The sequence below is a fragment of the Charadrius vociferus genome, unplaced genomic scaffold (genome assembly GCF_000708025.1).
Source record: "Charadrius vociferus isolate BGI_N301 unplaced genomic scaffold, ASM70802v2 scaffold183, whole genome shotgun sequence".
Classification (NCBI taxonomy): Eukaryota; Metazoa; Chordata; class Aves; order Charadriiformes; family Charadriidae; genus Charadrius; species Charadrius vociferus.
In genome coordinates this window covers 3165172-3180066 of record NW_009648250.1, presented here as the reverse complement: position 1 = coordinate 3180066, position 14895 = coordinate 3165172, and the positions used below count along the sequence as shown (strand labels likewise).

Sequence of the window (14895 nt, the reverse complement as noted above, 5' to 3'; positions counted from 1 at the left end):
CAAAAGCAGATATGAAGTGAAACAAGTGCTGATGACTCCTGCTGTGCTGTCAGCAATGGTAGGAATCAGAGTGCAAAGAGTAAGCTTAAGTGCTTTCAAAGCAAGCTTATTTAGCAAGTAACCTTCTCTGTTACTCCATGCTTCCAGACTACTCTTTCAAGTCCAATCAGGCTTCTCACTGTTTCTCTTGGTAGATGGGATCACAACATCCACCAAAACCTGCTCACGTGTCTCCTAACCTTGAATGTAATTTAACAGTAAGGCCTCTTCCACAACTGTGGAAGAGATTACATCCTTCCTATGTGTTTTGTTATAGGAGGAGGCAGGGGTGATAGGTGTGTTAAGAATGGCAGTCTTCTCTTAGTCCCTTGAAGTTGATCTGGGTGTTCATAGAACATACTGAGTTGGAAGGGACCATAAGAATCGTAGAGTCCCACTCCCTGCTCCTCACAGGACAGCCTAAAACTAAACCGTATGACTAAGAGTGTTGTCCAGACACTCCTTGAATGCTGACAGGCTTGGTGCTGTGACCGCTTCCCTGGGGAAGCCCGTTCCAGTGACCAGCCACCCTCTCCATGAAGAACCTTTCCCTAATGTCCAATATGAACTTCCCCTGTTTGTAAAGTTCAATGCCAAAAAAAAGTCTCTCTGCTTGTTTCTCCTTCACCACGGCAGCTGCTCTTTTTTTTTCCCATCTGATGCTGTGCTGAAACTGTGCATTTTGGGAACCCTGCGAAGCCCTTTCAGTGCTCTTTTCCCCCTGTGTGAAGCTTGCTGTCCTGTGGTTTTGCAGGTGACAGGTAGGGATCGTTAGATCACTGTCTCTCTGGTTCCCCAGCTGCTCATGGAGATCCTCAGTTAGGAAAGGAGCCAGTTCATCCCAGGCAGGCTTTTATGTGGTGTGCAGGCCTGCACCCTGTCTGGGGAGCCTTAACCCATATAGTGAGTTTAGACTATACTTTCATATGTTTCGTGTCCTCATGGACATGAAAGCAGCTTCGAGGGAAGAACTACCAAAATGCTTTCAATTCCTGAATGTAATTGCCTTATGAATGACATAGCACTTGAACAATAAAATGCAACTTATGTTTTATTTTCTGTCAGTAAAATAGTAGCCCCTGGTTGCGAGAAGGGCAAACGTGGAACAGACAGCAATGTGCCACCTCTGAGCAAACATTGAGTGCTTTTGTTCCTGCAGTCTAGGGGAACCAGGAATGGGATATTTGAAGGGGAATATCTAAGTTGTTCAACATGTATTAAACAGTTATTTCAAATAAAATCAGAAGAAACGGTGACCGTGTTTAAATATGTTTTGCTTCCTGAAATTTAGGATTGTGCTTTTAATTTTAGTGCATGCAGCAGTAATAGCAATTAACGAAGCTATTGAGAAGGGAATAGCTGAGCAAACCATTGCAACACTGAGGAACCCAAATGCAATGTTGCTAAACGTGGATGAAGAACTTGCACAGGACTATCAGAATGAACTCTTTGAAGCTAAAAGAAGAAAAGAATCAAATGCAAGACTTAAGGTAGTGGTATTTTATTAGCACTCCTAGTTTACATGTTCCTTCATGTTGCTTCTCATGCTGTAGTATTACTGTTTTAAAGATTAACTTAAATTAATTGTAAAAATTAGTGCAATTAAGAAAAAAAGCTTTCAAGATAAATAATGGCAATCCAACAAGCTGACAGACAATTTTATAAGAATGATTACAATAAGCATGACATAGCTTAACATTGACCAAAGGATAAAATACCAAAAGACTTAAAAAAAAAAAAAAAAAAGATTGGCTTTCCTCTATCAGCTGCTTTAGAAAAGGCAAATTTTCTGTTTAAAAAGTTGAAGAATGGTGCCTTTTTTGAGCATTAAATATAACCCCTGCCACATATCTTTCCTGTGAAATCATTTGCTTTGTTTTTTACATGTGAGATAATGCTTTCTGTAGTTGAAAAATACTACATTATATTTACATGGCTGTTTTACAGGAAGCAGAAAATGGTTTAAATATTGCTCACTCAGTTACCCCAAAGTACTAATTTCTTTAGTTCAGGTGGTCAACAAATTCCTTTACAAATACATCCAGCAAATATTTCAGCTGATGCAGTTTTAATGACTCCCACTCATAGCTTTTCTCTCTGCAAAGTTTTTGTACTTACAACAATTTTGTTTTCTTAGAATGGCACAATCTCTGAAGAAGAGAGAGATGTCTACGAGGAGCTGCTGACACAAGCTGAGATTCAAGGCAATATCAATAAGATAAACAGTAAGCAATTCTGGATCCTTATGGAAGTGTGCACATAACATGTGATCTCCCAGATTCCAGTGCAACACAACTTGAATCCACATGAATAAAACAAATATTTCTGTGGAAACTTATAAAATACGCAGAAGTAGCTAATGTTTGTCTACAACAGTTTTTTCTTGCTGCTCCTTCTCTACTAATCTTTTGCAGGGCTAATGTCTGTGTTTGTGGGTTTTGCTATAAGGATTCCTCAGTTCAGAATCAAATCATTTATTGCCTGCTCTGTTTCCTTACGTTTGAGTTCCTGTTGTGTGCAGAATACTGTAAATTTTGACCCCCTCTTCTATATAGAGCTGAAATTCGTTCATAAGCTTCCAGTTGCTGTGATTGAACATTTGCACATGGGCTCACACAGAGCCAGACACTCCCTTTGTAGGATTTGGTCTTGAAATAGATAATCCTCTGCTGGATAAAGATTGCCACCCTAGATGGCTTTTACAAAAAGTGAGATGCTGACAGAAATGGACTTTTTTTTTTCCGCAAAAGCATATTTGCTGTTTATAAGCATTGTTTTCATTTCAGTTCATATAGCTTTAGTCCAAGTGAATGAGGCTATTGACCGGCAAGATGAAGTGGCACTGATGGCAGGTTTGAACCGTCCTGCTCTGAGCCTACTTGAAGTTCTGCCGCAAAATTCCTCATGGTACCTATTGCAATTGTGTGATTCTAAAGAACAGAAAATGCAGGTAATTGAATGGAACAGGTACTACACATCAGTTTGCATTTTTTTTAGCTGAATTTAATCCAGAGAGAAATTGCCTTTACTCTGCCTTCAGCATCACTTATGAAACATTTTTATAAAAGTTTTAGAATAATTGATATACTAATTGACACCACAGTAGCTGCATTTGCTCTAAAGAGCATGATGCTCTTGTAAGTAGCTACTAATTAAGATATAAGAAGAAATTTTGAGATATAGTATGCAGCCCCCAATACTATGTTTGCTTTGAAAATTAGTTATAACTTGAGTACAACAAAAGATAATATTGAATCATTAACAGCAAATTAAAGTCAGTTAAGTTTTAAGGAGAAAATCCGTTATTTTGAGGAAGACGAAAATCACAGGGAAAGATTAATGCTATGTTTACTGTGACATTGTATTTGATGCACAGGGGATAATACAATCAAATCCTAGTGTCCCATGAGGGGGTTTTATCCCTTATTTCCTGCCAAACTTAAAAGCATAATTAAATCTTTTTTTTTTTTTCTGATCTGTTAGACAGCAGGGGTTCCAAATATGCTCGACAAAAGTGAAATACAGAAAGAAGTTAGTGTTGCCAATGCGGAAGCTGAGGCTCACAAGCTTAGTGAGTAATGGTTTTCATGCTAATTTTTTTACCATCACCATTTAATTATGTTAAGCTGATGAATTGAATCCAACATTTCTTGCATATGAACAAGGTTTCTCAAACTGAAACCATATGCATTCATTTTATTTTTGTAACTGTTTTCAGTGTCACAATTGCCAAGTCACCAATCTGTGCTGCATTGGATATACTCTTTTCTGATGTATATTTTTTTCTTTGAATAACTTGAGCCACTGGTGAACACATTGGCTAAAACTGAAGACAATGCATGGCTTGATGGCTTGAACAAATATTTCAGTGCGGTATTAATCCTCACTTGGGAGCGTTGACCACCCTTGTGGAATTAAAATAGAATGATCACATGGAAGAATACTTTGCAATCCCATCACAGAGGAAAATTACTCTCACTTTTAGGCACACGTATCTAAATCTAACCTGTTCTTAGCCTGCTAAGAAAGTCACAAAACATATCAAATTTGGTAAAAAAATATAGTTAAGGGGGATCTAAATTTGCAGTGCATGTATTGCTGCATTTGACTGGAAACTTCTTTGCTAGGAAGTACAGCTTTGGTTAAACTGCTGTCATTTCATGCTACATCTGGGCATGGCTTAGTGGCTGTTTTGTCTCTGGTATTATTTCCAGTGCTTTCAATCCAGGCTGATTGCTTTTGTAATGTGACTTAAAGGTGAACTTAAGCCAGAAGATAAGTTTGACTTGCTCCCTCAAGTGTTAACCTATTTTAGTATTGTTAGGCATGGTGAGCAGTGCTTTGGCTAAGAGTCACTCCTTGGTAAAGGAAATGAGGAAGAAAAATGTGATGCATGGAAAGCAGTAACAGCGATCTGGAGAGGAACTTATTTCTTATGTTTGGTTTGAAAAGGAAAAAATAGTGGGGTTTGTTATTGGAATGTGAAAAATGTACCGTGTGTTTTGCAAGTTGCATGCTCAGTTCCTGAATTAGAAGTCGGTATCTTGGTTATTGACTACAGAGCCAGTCTAGTCTATTTGTGGGCTCTGGCTCTTTTCCTCTTTGCTCTTTTCTCTAAAAAAGCATGCACGCCATCGCTTTGAGAGCCTTTCCCTTGTCTAACCTCAGGAATAGCCAATAGAGACAGCCTTCAAGAACAACATGGCCCCATATGACCACACTTCAAAGCAATCAAAATGAGAGGCAAGGGGCTTGTTTAGGTGGGCCTGGTTACTTAGAAAGGTTTCCAAAGTCTTTGTGTTGTATAATAAGACCTGAGTGTTTCTGCACACATGAACTGTGGACGGTGTCTGCAGTACAAGCAGTCTTGTACAGACTTGAGCAGTCAGTGGTGACTAAAAACATTCCCTGGAAAATAGTACATAGAGAAGCCATAAGATAAGGTGGAGGAGATAGGGGTTATTTTGCTGGTGGAAATGACATCTACCTAACTGTCATTCTTTACCCTGCCACACGCGCTCTAACCTTCAAGGCTGTTTCCCATTGCACAAGACCAGAAGGTCCTCTGTACAACGTGTTCCTTGGGTGTGCCCTGGCCAGGGTTTCTTCAGAGCTGGCTCCTCCAGGTGTGCAATTATGGTGGCTGTGACTAAGCTAAGGGGTGTTGTAAGGTTTCTGCAGCTGCCCAAGTGGGAAGTTTTTTTCAGCATTTTTCTGCTGGGGTTCAAACATCTGCTGAAGTCAGTTCAGCAAAAGGCAAAACAGGCAAGTTGTTCAGGTACCGAAAAGGGTTACACCCATGTTCCTCAATGGTGGTCTGTTTAATTTGAAATTTGAGCTGTAGATAATTTCTACATGACAGTGCTTGTTCGGACTGATCTTCCACACTGTTAGACAAACGAACCAGTAGCAGTGTACAGAGGAAATCCTAGAAGCTGTGGCATGTGGTTTTCCATCAGTTCAGCTACTGAAAATCCCAACCCCTAACATATTTGGTTAATTCTACCAGGCCTCCTGAAATGGACAATAAAAATGTCATTGGTGTTGCAGGACAGGTTTGTTCAAGCTAGCTGAGTTAGGTCCTGCCAAAAGGAGGAGGCAAGGGAGGAAATGTGGTGCAGAAGGAAAGGAGTGTTTGGGGTGAAGCAAGACTGAGGCACTGGAGCTGACCTACCCAGCAGCACCTGCCGCAAGCAAACCCGGGATGGATGTTAGGTCTTCCTCTGTGCTGGGATGAGGTCAGCTCCTTGTTTTTGGTTAAAGGTACAATAAGCAGTCTCTAATATCTAAAAGTCCAGAAAATTATTTGCTGCATACCTCTGAATAGACACTGGTTGTGCAACATTCAGCAGTTGTCTTGAACAATCTCACACAAATATTTTTTTTCTCTAATGACAGCAAATAATATTTTTTGGAATAACCTGATTGTCATCTACATGGCATAAAGAGAATGAAAATTCAGCAGATGAAAATTAATAGGATTTTCTTTCCCTGCTGTTCTCTAGAACTTATAGCAGTTGACAATATCAATACTGCAATTCGTAACTGTGATCCTAGTAAAACACTGGTTGCACTGATGAAACCGGAGGCGCAACTGCCTGTTGTTCACTCATTTGCTGCTGCTGTCTATCAGACTGAGCTGTTCAACCTCCAACAACAGAATGCTGTGGTAAGAGTGAAAAGCTTACAACCTGCTCGCTGACGTTACGTAGTCAAACTGTGAAAGAGCACAAACATAGCATGTTGTTGTGTAAAAACAGACTTAATTCTCTTGCCATGGTGTTACGTATTGCATGAATGGTTTTGGTTGAATAGGCAATATTGAATCACAGAACTTGTTTCTTGACACACTTTGCTCTGGCTGAGCTCTTGTGTCGCGATAAATCGACTTACGTTTTTTAATTGTTGCATGCTCTTAATGAGAACTAACTCTGTTCTATATATTGTGTAGAAAAGTAATCCCCTGCTATGAGGGTAAGACCAGAAAAGATGGGATTGTGGGGTAAAAGAAGGAAAGGCTGAAGGGATATGTAGCAAACCCAGTAAACTTGACCGCCAGTGTTGTGTTAATCTGACATGCCTGTGACTAGGAAATTTTCCAGGCTTTTTAAATCAAGTCCATCTCCTTGATGGTATCTAGACTGTGTAACTCAAATTCGTTACACTGCTTGCTTAGCTTCCTGACTGCCGTACGTTATTGTCCTACAGAACTACCTGGCACATGAGGAACTGTCTATTGCAGTAGAAATGTTGTCAGCTGTTGTGTTGCTAAACCAGGCCTTGGAAAATAAGGACATCCTAATGATAAAGAATCATCTCAGTAACCCATGCATTGGCTTCAGTAATCTGGAAGAGGAAAACTTTCAACGGTAAAGGTCCATTTTTGTCTTGTCTGGATGAGACTTGGCAACTTCTGTAAAAGCCGAAGTAGGCATTTTACTAGGTGGGCTGTCCTGTGTTGTGGCTATGAAGCTGAAAGAGCTGCAAGATAAACATCCGTGTTACAAGTTAGTGAAGGATAACATGACAATCGCTGAACTAGTTGTGTATCTAAGTATAAGCAATCACACAACCTCAGATGTTTGAGGGCAGAGGATGTGTGAGGTGCAGGGAAAATATCCTCGGAAAGCAAACATTAAGATCTGACAAGAATTTTTGCAGGCACTAAAACATGAACCAACTGTAGCTGGGAACTGTTAATCAGTAACCCCTCTGCAATACAGAAAGATGATCTTTGGAATGAGATAGTGTTTAATGCCTTAAGGTCCAGGAGGTCCCTTAAACAATGGCTGACCCCTTTTGAGCTTGAGAATTGCAAACGTCTGAAAAATGTAGCACAGTCCCGCTTGCTAAAAAGCTGAGTACAATGCTGTGGCACGTGCGCATGTTCAACACTAAATTATAGCCTTCACTCAGCTGCCAACTGCTTGCATGGCCACATGCCTGACTTATAGCAGCACATGGCTGTGACCTCTGCGCTCTTTTGTGTACCTGCAAAAAATATCAGGCAACACGACGATTTGTGTGAGACCTGACACCCCCAGGAAGCAGGGAGGACCATAGGGACACGGGCCGGTTCTTGCATTTTGGACACGGGTGGTGGAAATCTCCATGTCCTGCTGGAAGGCATTATTAGGCAAAGTGGCTGAAGATTTTCGCCAGGTTGCCAGGGGACATGCATCTAAGAGCGGCCCTTGATAGGTGTCTCAAAGCTGGAAGGAGGGCAGTCAGGATAGGAGTAAGAGGCCAGTGTTTTGGTTAGAGGGAGCAGAATGCCATAGGGTGGAGCAAAATTAGTCTGCCACTTGGCCCCTGCTAATGTGAGGTGGTGCTTGTGGGCAAGAGAAGCAATCTTATAAATATACAGAAATGGGCCCCAAAGTGTGCAAGTGCAGCATTTTTGGCTGGTTTTACTGTGACCTGATCTCTAGATTAAGCTGCCAGTCAATACAAATGAAACACTGGGAATTAGATGGAGTAGAGAATAAAATAGAATTTTATTATGCCATTATGTAAACCTGTGCTGCCAACTATATGTTGAATATTGGAGGAAGCTTTGATTGTGCAATACCAGAAGGAGTACAGTAGAGTTAGAAAAAGTTCACTGGAGGAGATGGTGTTCAATGGCTTTCTACCAGAAGAGATGAACTTGTTAGGAATGTGATTCTTAGAAGACAGAATTTAGGAGAAATATTATATAAGTCAGCAAAAGTGTGCAGGTTATGGGGAGGAAGTTACTGGCTTTTCTTATAACTTTAGTTTTATTTTCCTGTGAGAAGTGGAGTGAGAAAAGATTGGGCACTATGAAATACCAAGTTTAAAATTTACATAAGGAACTACCATCACACAAAACACTTAAGTGGTGGGATTCAGTCCTCAAGAATATAAGATTTCAAATTAGACTAGATAAATTAATGAAGCATAACATTGTTTGCAACTATTAAAGTGATATGTAGCCTTCAGCTCAGGAAGCCCTTAACTGCAGGCTGCTGAATGCTGGAAGGGTAAATCAGAGCAGGAAATGATGATTCTCTCCTGTATTTTTTTCTGGCAACCATTCATTTCTCCCGCTTCTGCTGGAAATAGAAGACAGGTATTTGATCTGCCATATTGTGGCAGTTGTATGCTTGATTCAGGAATATGAAAATTATTTCACATGCATATATGAGTTTACTGTGAAAGTTTCCATCTTACCTTCATCCTTCTCAGAAGAGTAGACACAGGCTAAAGAGCCTGTGCTTGGAGGACCTTGAGCTGTGGGGAGAGGAGCACCATCTGCCCATGGCCCATCATCCTCCACATGGAGTAGGTGCTGCTACCTGATGCTAGGGCATCAACCCTGGTCTTTGACTTAGTGTAGCAAGAAGCTGGCCATAATTTCTCCCAAATTTACCTGTAGTGCCATACAGCAAAGTGTATGTCCAGAGTATGGATTGCTATCATCCTGCATTGCCAAGAAAAATGCTCTGAATTAGTATACAGCGCCATTTTTTCAGATCCTGGAATGCATGTGTAGAACCAGCAAGGCAGCTTGCATGTCTGTATAATTTCTGGCAAAAGATGAGTTTGTCTGAAGTTCATTCATTGAAAAAAAATACTAGTCACTAAATGATGGATGATACATCTGACTAATTATTTATGGCAGATTATCTTGTATATGGAATACACTTATGTATTTTATATCTTCTTATAGTTATGCTGATACACTATTGTCTATTAAGTCAGAGGCTTCATCTCAAGGCCAAGATTATTTAAGCTGGAATGATATCCAGAACTGCATTGACATGGTTAATATGCAAATTCAAGAAGAAAATGAAAGTAAGTAACTCTTCCTCTACATTGCCCACAGAGATGATAGTCTAGTCCTTAGTACATAAATTTCTGTGCTGAATGGCCGTGTACGAACACTCTTCAAGAGAGAAGAGCATTAAAGAATTCTGAACACCTGTGGGTCTTTAAATGTCATTGAAGTATTCCTCATTATGTTTTTTACTGGCTGAAAGCTATCTTAGGGTGGCTGCCTTCTGCAGTGTTACGAATGCCATGGTTCTGCCCACTTGGCAGTATCTTTCTATGGATGGTCTCACTTCGGGGATTTTGCTGAAACCGTAAGTAAAGAGCATATTGAGGGATAGGGGAAGAAACAACAGGGAGTGTCCTGTGGAAAAGAAGTGTGTTTGTTTGGTTTTTTTAAAATGTTGAATGACTTCCAAGTCCTTATTTTTCACAAGGGAGTTGATAAGAAGTTATGCAGTGCAATTCTGTCCAGCTTTCCTCTGTGGTAACTTGATTTCCTATCTGAGAATAGCTTTTTATGCCCAATTTTGCTAACATAAACAGATTGCCCTAAAAGGGTGGTATTATATTAAATGTGATAGTTGGTCATTTGGGCTTCAAAAATGCTAAAGGACCAAATTTCTCCACTAAATATAGAAGTATGATTATTTTTTTTTTTACACTAAAACTTGAGGCTATCCAGTGATGCCCAATTTGCTGGAGCAAGGAAAGGAGCGGGCAGCTTTCAGAGTGCTTGCCATCTGGGTAGCAGTCTGGCGTATAGTTTGAGAGCCTTCGTAAGGTGCAGGCTGTTTCCAGGGTGGCACTGATGTATGGTGCGTACGCCCTTCTGGCATTGCAGTCAGTGTTGTGCGTGCTACTGTTTCACACCGGTAAGAGAATGTTTATATTACAGAAATACCAAAACTGACTGGGTTGTTGCTTCCTAAATCTAGACAAGTGGCTGCCGCAGACCCTCGTGGCTTGCTCGCAACATTTGCCCTCAGGCAGGGTGGGATGCTGAGCAGCTCATTGGACTGACATCATCACTTTTTTGTCTGAGTCTCTGCAGTCACTAGGAGTGGTAAATGGGCCTTAAGAAAGGTGGTCTTACATTAGGACAGTCAGTCTCTAGTACTGAAATAGCTGCACTTGGTTTCAGTGACACTGACCTTGACCTAGGGATGGTTATTTGGGGCAGAGAGAAATGGATGAAGGGTGGCCTCTGTTTCCATAAGAAAGCTTGTATGTCTGCATGGTCCCTCTTTGGTAGCACCCCAGAAAAATTGCTCATTCCCAAAGCCTTGTGAGGGCATAGATCTGTGACCCTCCCAGCTGGACTGTGGTGGGTCTGTGAGAGGCTTGGTGAGAGAGGGTGCTGGCAGGTATGCCATCCCTCACAGGTGATAGGGAAGCCCTTGGATGGTGCCCTCCTAGGCAGGAAGTACCCCAGGCAGTGCGTTTCAGCACTGTTTGGAGGTAGGAGGAATTTGATTTTAAAGTGTTGAGACCAGTCGGAAGAAAACAAGTTAGAGGTTTTATTAGATACGCTGAGCCATGTTACTTGCTGACTGAAGTCCTGAGTGCTACTGGTCTGAACAATCGAGTGATTTCTCATAAGGTCAACATTATCAGATTGGTTATTTAAGGTGAAATTTAGAGAAATGAGGTTAAGTTGCTATGTAACTTGGTAGCTGGGAGGTCAGTATATATGTATTCGTCCAAATCGGGGTTTCAAGTAATCTGGTCTGAAATCACCTGAAAGCAAGGCTTTCACCACTGTGAGACAATGTGTAGGTGAACATATTTAGATATGATGCCCAAACTTTCCATAAGCTTCATGTAGACACTCCTGCCCTGAAAGTAGGAAAGTCTGCTTTCTTTCAGTAATGATAAATTTGATTTTTATGAAGAGGTAGATTCATATGAATCCATAGCTGTGGCAGAAAGGGAAACTATACCACTTAATAGCCTCACATGAATATTTGAGCAAAAATAATTTTAAATCAGCTGCTGTTGCTGCTTCTGCTTTCTTGTACTTGATTTTTCTGTTCTTCGTGTTACTGCTTTGTTTGTAGCTGGTATTGGATAAATTGCATATTTCTTTCATAACTACATCTTTAATAACTTTTCTATTTCATAGGAATCATTGCAATTGGCCACATTAATGAAGCAATTGACCAAGGAAATCCTGAGAAAACTCTGGAAACCCTACTGTTGCCCACAGCCAAGCTGCAAGATGTAAGACCACTAAATGCACGGCATTATCAGGATGTTCTGCACCACACCAAAGCACAGAAATGCAAGGTTAGAGCTTTGACTGTTGCTGTTTGCCAGAACCTAAATGCTAATTCTTTTCAGTTACTCCTGTGTCCCTGTCCTGTTCCTCCGATGTTTTGATTAGCTGTGCCTATGAGGTTGTAAATAAGCCAATGGCAACAAACTGGCACTAAGAAATTTTCCACTACAGCTCATTCTGACTGGCGGAAGGGATTAATCCTCGGTGTATTAATACTAGGTCATATTCTGCATGTGTGTCATTACTGACTTGACATAACTTTGCTTAATTTTTAATTCTACTAGGTTGCTGCAGCTATTACAAAGCGTGGGCAGCAGCAGCCCTAACATAGGCGTGAATTTGTGCAAGGATCTAGTTACTAGTCTGTGTTGGGCAGGTAGTTACAGTAGATAGGAATTTAGGTTTTTGCCAGAAAGGAATCATAGTCATGCTGAAGGAGTCGTGGTGTTCTTTAACAAACCTCTGGGAAGTACTTTGAGGAGTCTCAGTTACTTAAATCTGGTGCTTTGTAGTAGTGGAGTTTTGTACATATTTCCGTTATGACTTTATCATGCAACAACACACTGGCCATCTTGTGTGTGCCTTCAGTTTAAACCTATCTCACCAGGATATTGCTGTCTGCTTCCCCAAAAGCAGTGCCCTGGTTAGCATCACAGCTTAGGGAAACATAAACAAAGATCAGCCGAACAGTTTGCAGGATGTGACTGAACACAAGATTAACTAAAACTACTAGCACAGCACTTAAAATATCCAGTGTGGAAAAGACATTTAAAATTCATATAATGCATTCCTAAAGTAATATGGTCAGCTGGAGAAAGTCCCTGAACTTTAGCTGGAAGATATTTCTAGAGGCCATCTTGCCACCTCACCTGTGGTACCTGCTGTGAAACAGCGTGTTTCCGCCATCCACTGTCAGAGCTTTCAAAAGGTGTTTGCACATCTCAATTTCTTGCTCGGGTTCCCACGTAAGAGCTGGTTTCACTGACCCCTGGATCCTGAAAAGCCTCCTCCCTTGCCATGAGTGCTGGGGAGGGTTTAGTGCACGCTGACTACTTTACCTGTCCTGGCAGGGCCAGGGTTGTTATTTGTGCGTAGAGAGTGCCTGTGCAGGTGGTGGCTGCACAGTGCTGGCCCGGGACATGCCAGACCCTTTGTGTATGCGTAGCGAGCCAGGATGTCCCCGAGGCAGAGACCTACATCCCACAGGCCCCCCGTGTGCCTGCACACAGCAGACCTGCCCTGGGTCGCTCCGGCCTGCTGCCACCGTGCTCCCCAGGTGCGAACCCAGTGCCTGCTCCTGTCCCTGTGTGAATGGGCTGATAGGCAACAAACAGGTGCCTCTTAAGTTTTGGAACACAGGTTGTGCAATTGTTTTGACATCTTTTCATTCTAAAGCTTGTGATGTTCCTAGAGATTTCCGCTGGCTGTTCTGTCCTGAGGTATTTTGTTTTTGCAGTCCTTTAACAACGCCTTCAAACATCTCCTCTGTAAACAGGAGCATTGCTCCTGTTTAGGAAGAGAGCAAGACAGTGTACTATATGTGCTCCCAAAAGAAACACTCAGATGCATTAATCTGACTTGCTCTCTATGCTGGTCAATCGCACAGACATCACCATTCTTTAGGTAAAGATACAACTTAGACTGAATGTTCCTTAAAAAAAATATCCAAACAGAATTGAAAAGACAGCATGATGTCTAAAGTCTGTCTATTCTCTTCTTTTTCTGAGTCCTGTTTATAAAGCAGACCTGCCTTTAATTGTATTTAGCATGTTTTAAGAATGAGCTGTCGTGAAAGGAAGTATTTGATTTACAAGGATCAGATAGGTCTGTCTGTGAACTTCCTGTGTTCCCCAGCATCTGGAAAAACATGTGGGTCAAACCTGCTTGCTGTCTGCTGTCACATCCCTGTAGCTGTGGCAGCTTTGGGGAAGTAGTCTGCACCCAAATCTTCCAGTACACAATACAGGTCTTAATCTCAGATCACACCTACTTGTTACTTCCTTGAAATTGAAAATGCAAACCTGGAATTTATTTATACTTGTAATCTTAAACCACAGCTTCTCACAGTTTGCAAGGCCATTTCAAACCAAGTGTATTCAGGTCCCAGTGAAGAGAAACCCTGTATTTAGGGAGTGATTTTTAGATACCTGAAAAGTGGAACAGATGTGCCAAACTCTGAAATGGTTCCTGTGTTATTTTATTTTTTGAGTGATAGGCACACAGGTTTTACAGTTAAGTTCGCGTTTTTTGTATTTACAATAGTTGTGTAACATCTGGATTACTTTAAATTTATCTTTAAAATCTGTTCTTGTGTGTGTTGAGGGAATGGCATGATTAAAACTAACAAATTCCTTGAAGACATTTTCCAGTGCAAACGATTTTATTTAAGTAAAGTTTTTTTACAATACTATTATCAAACTGATGGAAAACCATTTTTTCTCATCACTGTCTTACGTGCTGCAGTTACAAATATAAACTCCAACCACTGAGCTCATTTTCTAGGAACTTATACTCAGTATATATGTAGCTTTTGAGGTTCTGTAAACACAAAAGCTGACCCTTTGCTTTACTAACATGGACTATCAATCATAACTAGCTTCAGTATTTGTAACACCGTAGGTATTTCCTGTGAGGATGTGGAAACAGAGAATACTACAAAATAGTTTCCCTGTTTTGCTTACCAAGCAAGAATAGCACATGCCTGGATTCACACTGATAAGGATTAGCTCCCAGCAATCCTCATGGGCTAGAGGAGTGCAGGCGCTGACAAAGTGGAAGAACAAGTCTCTAGTGCAGAGCTGGTTAAGCAGCCTCATAGGAGATGCTGCCTTGGAAGTCTCAGGCTCCATGTCTATGGCTGTACATTTACTGCTCCTTGAACCTATGGGGCCTCTGGCTTTTTATTCCCAACATCCAGGGTAGTATTTGCTTTTGACTATGTGACAGGGAGCTTCTGCAAAGCTCAGCAGCTCCCAGGCATGTAGAAAGTGCTTTTACTTATTCCCACTGGGCCAAAAACTTGTATTCACATCACTGTTCCTGCAGTGACTGTGGGCTGAGAGCTAATTTGAAGTATTTGGAAATCATGAATGGGCCTAAAAGTGCTGTTCTGATATTGATTCCTCTTCTGGTGTTCAGAGGCTGTAGTGACTAATATTCTGGTTTCTTCTCCATGGCCATGAAAGTGATCTCGTCAGAAGGAAATGGAGGTGCAGAGCCTCTTCCCTCAATCTATGTTGCAACAGATGAACAGATGTTGCGATACACATGATAAAATTACA

General features: G+C 41.1%; 1 protein-coding gene across 2 annotated transcripts in view; it reads left to right on the top strand.

The window, feature by feature from the left end:
* The window catches only part of IQGAP2 (IQ motif containing GTPase activating protein 2), a 108241-nt gene that overhangs the window by 55736 nt on the left and 37610 nt on the right, over nt 1-14895 (top strand). The window contains exons 8-15 of one of the 2 annotated variants that reach the window (XM_009884248.1): nt 1351-1535; nt 2177-2264; nt 2826-2989; nt 3523-3610; nt 6045-6208; nt 6748-6908; nt 9233-9357; nt 11459-11622. In XM_009884248.1, the coding sequence (XP_009882550.1) occupies nt 1351-1535; nt 2177-2264; nt 2826-2989; nt 3523-3610; nt 6045-6208; nt 6748-6908; nt 9233-9357; nt 11459-11622 (1139 nt within the window). The remainder of the gene's footprint in view (nt 1-1350; nt 1536-2176; nt 2265-2825; nt 2990-3522; nt 3611-6044; nt 6209-6747; nt 6909-9232; nt 9358-11458; nt 11623-14895) is intronic. The other variant, XM_009884247.1, reaches the window with a different exon arrangement.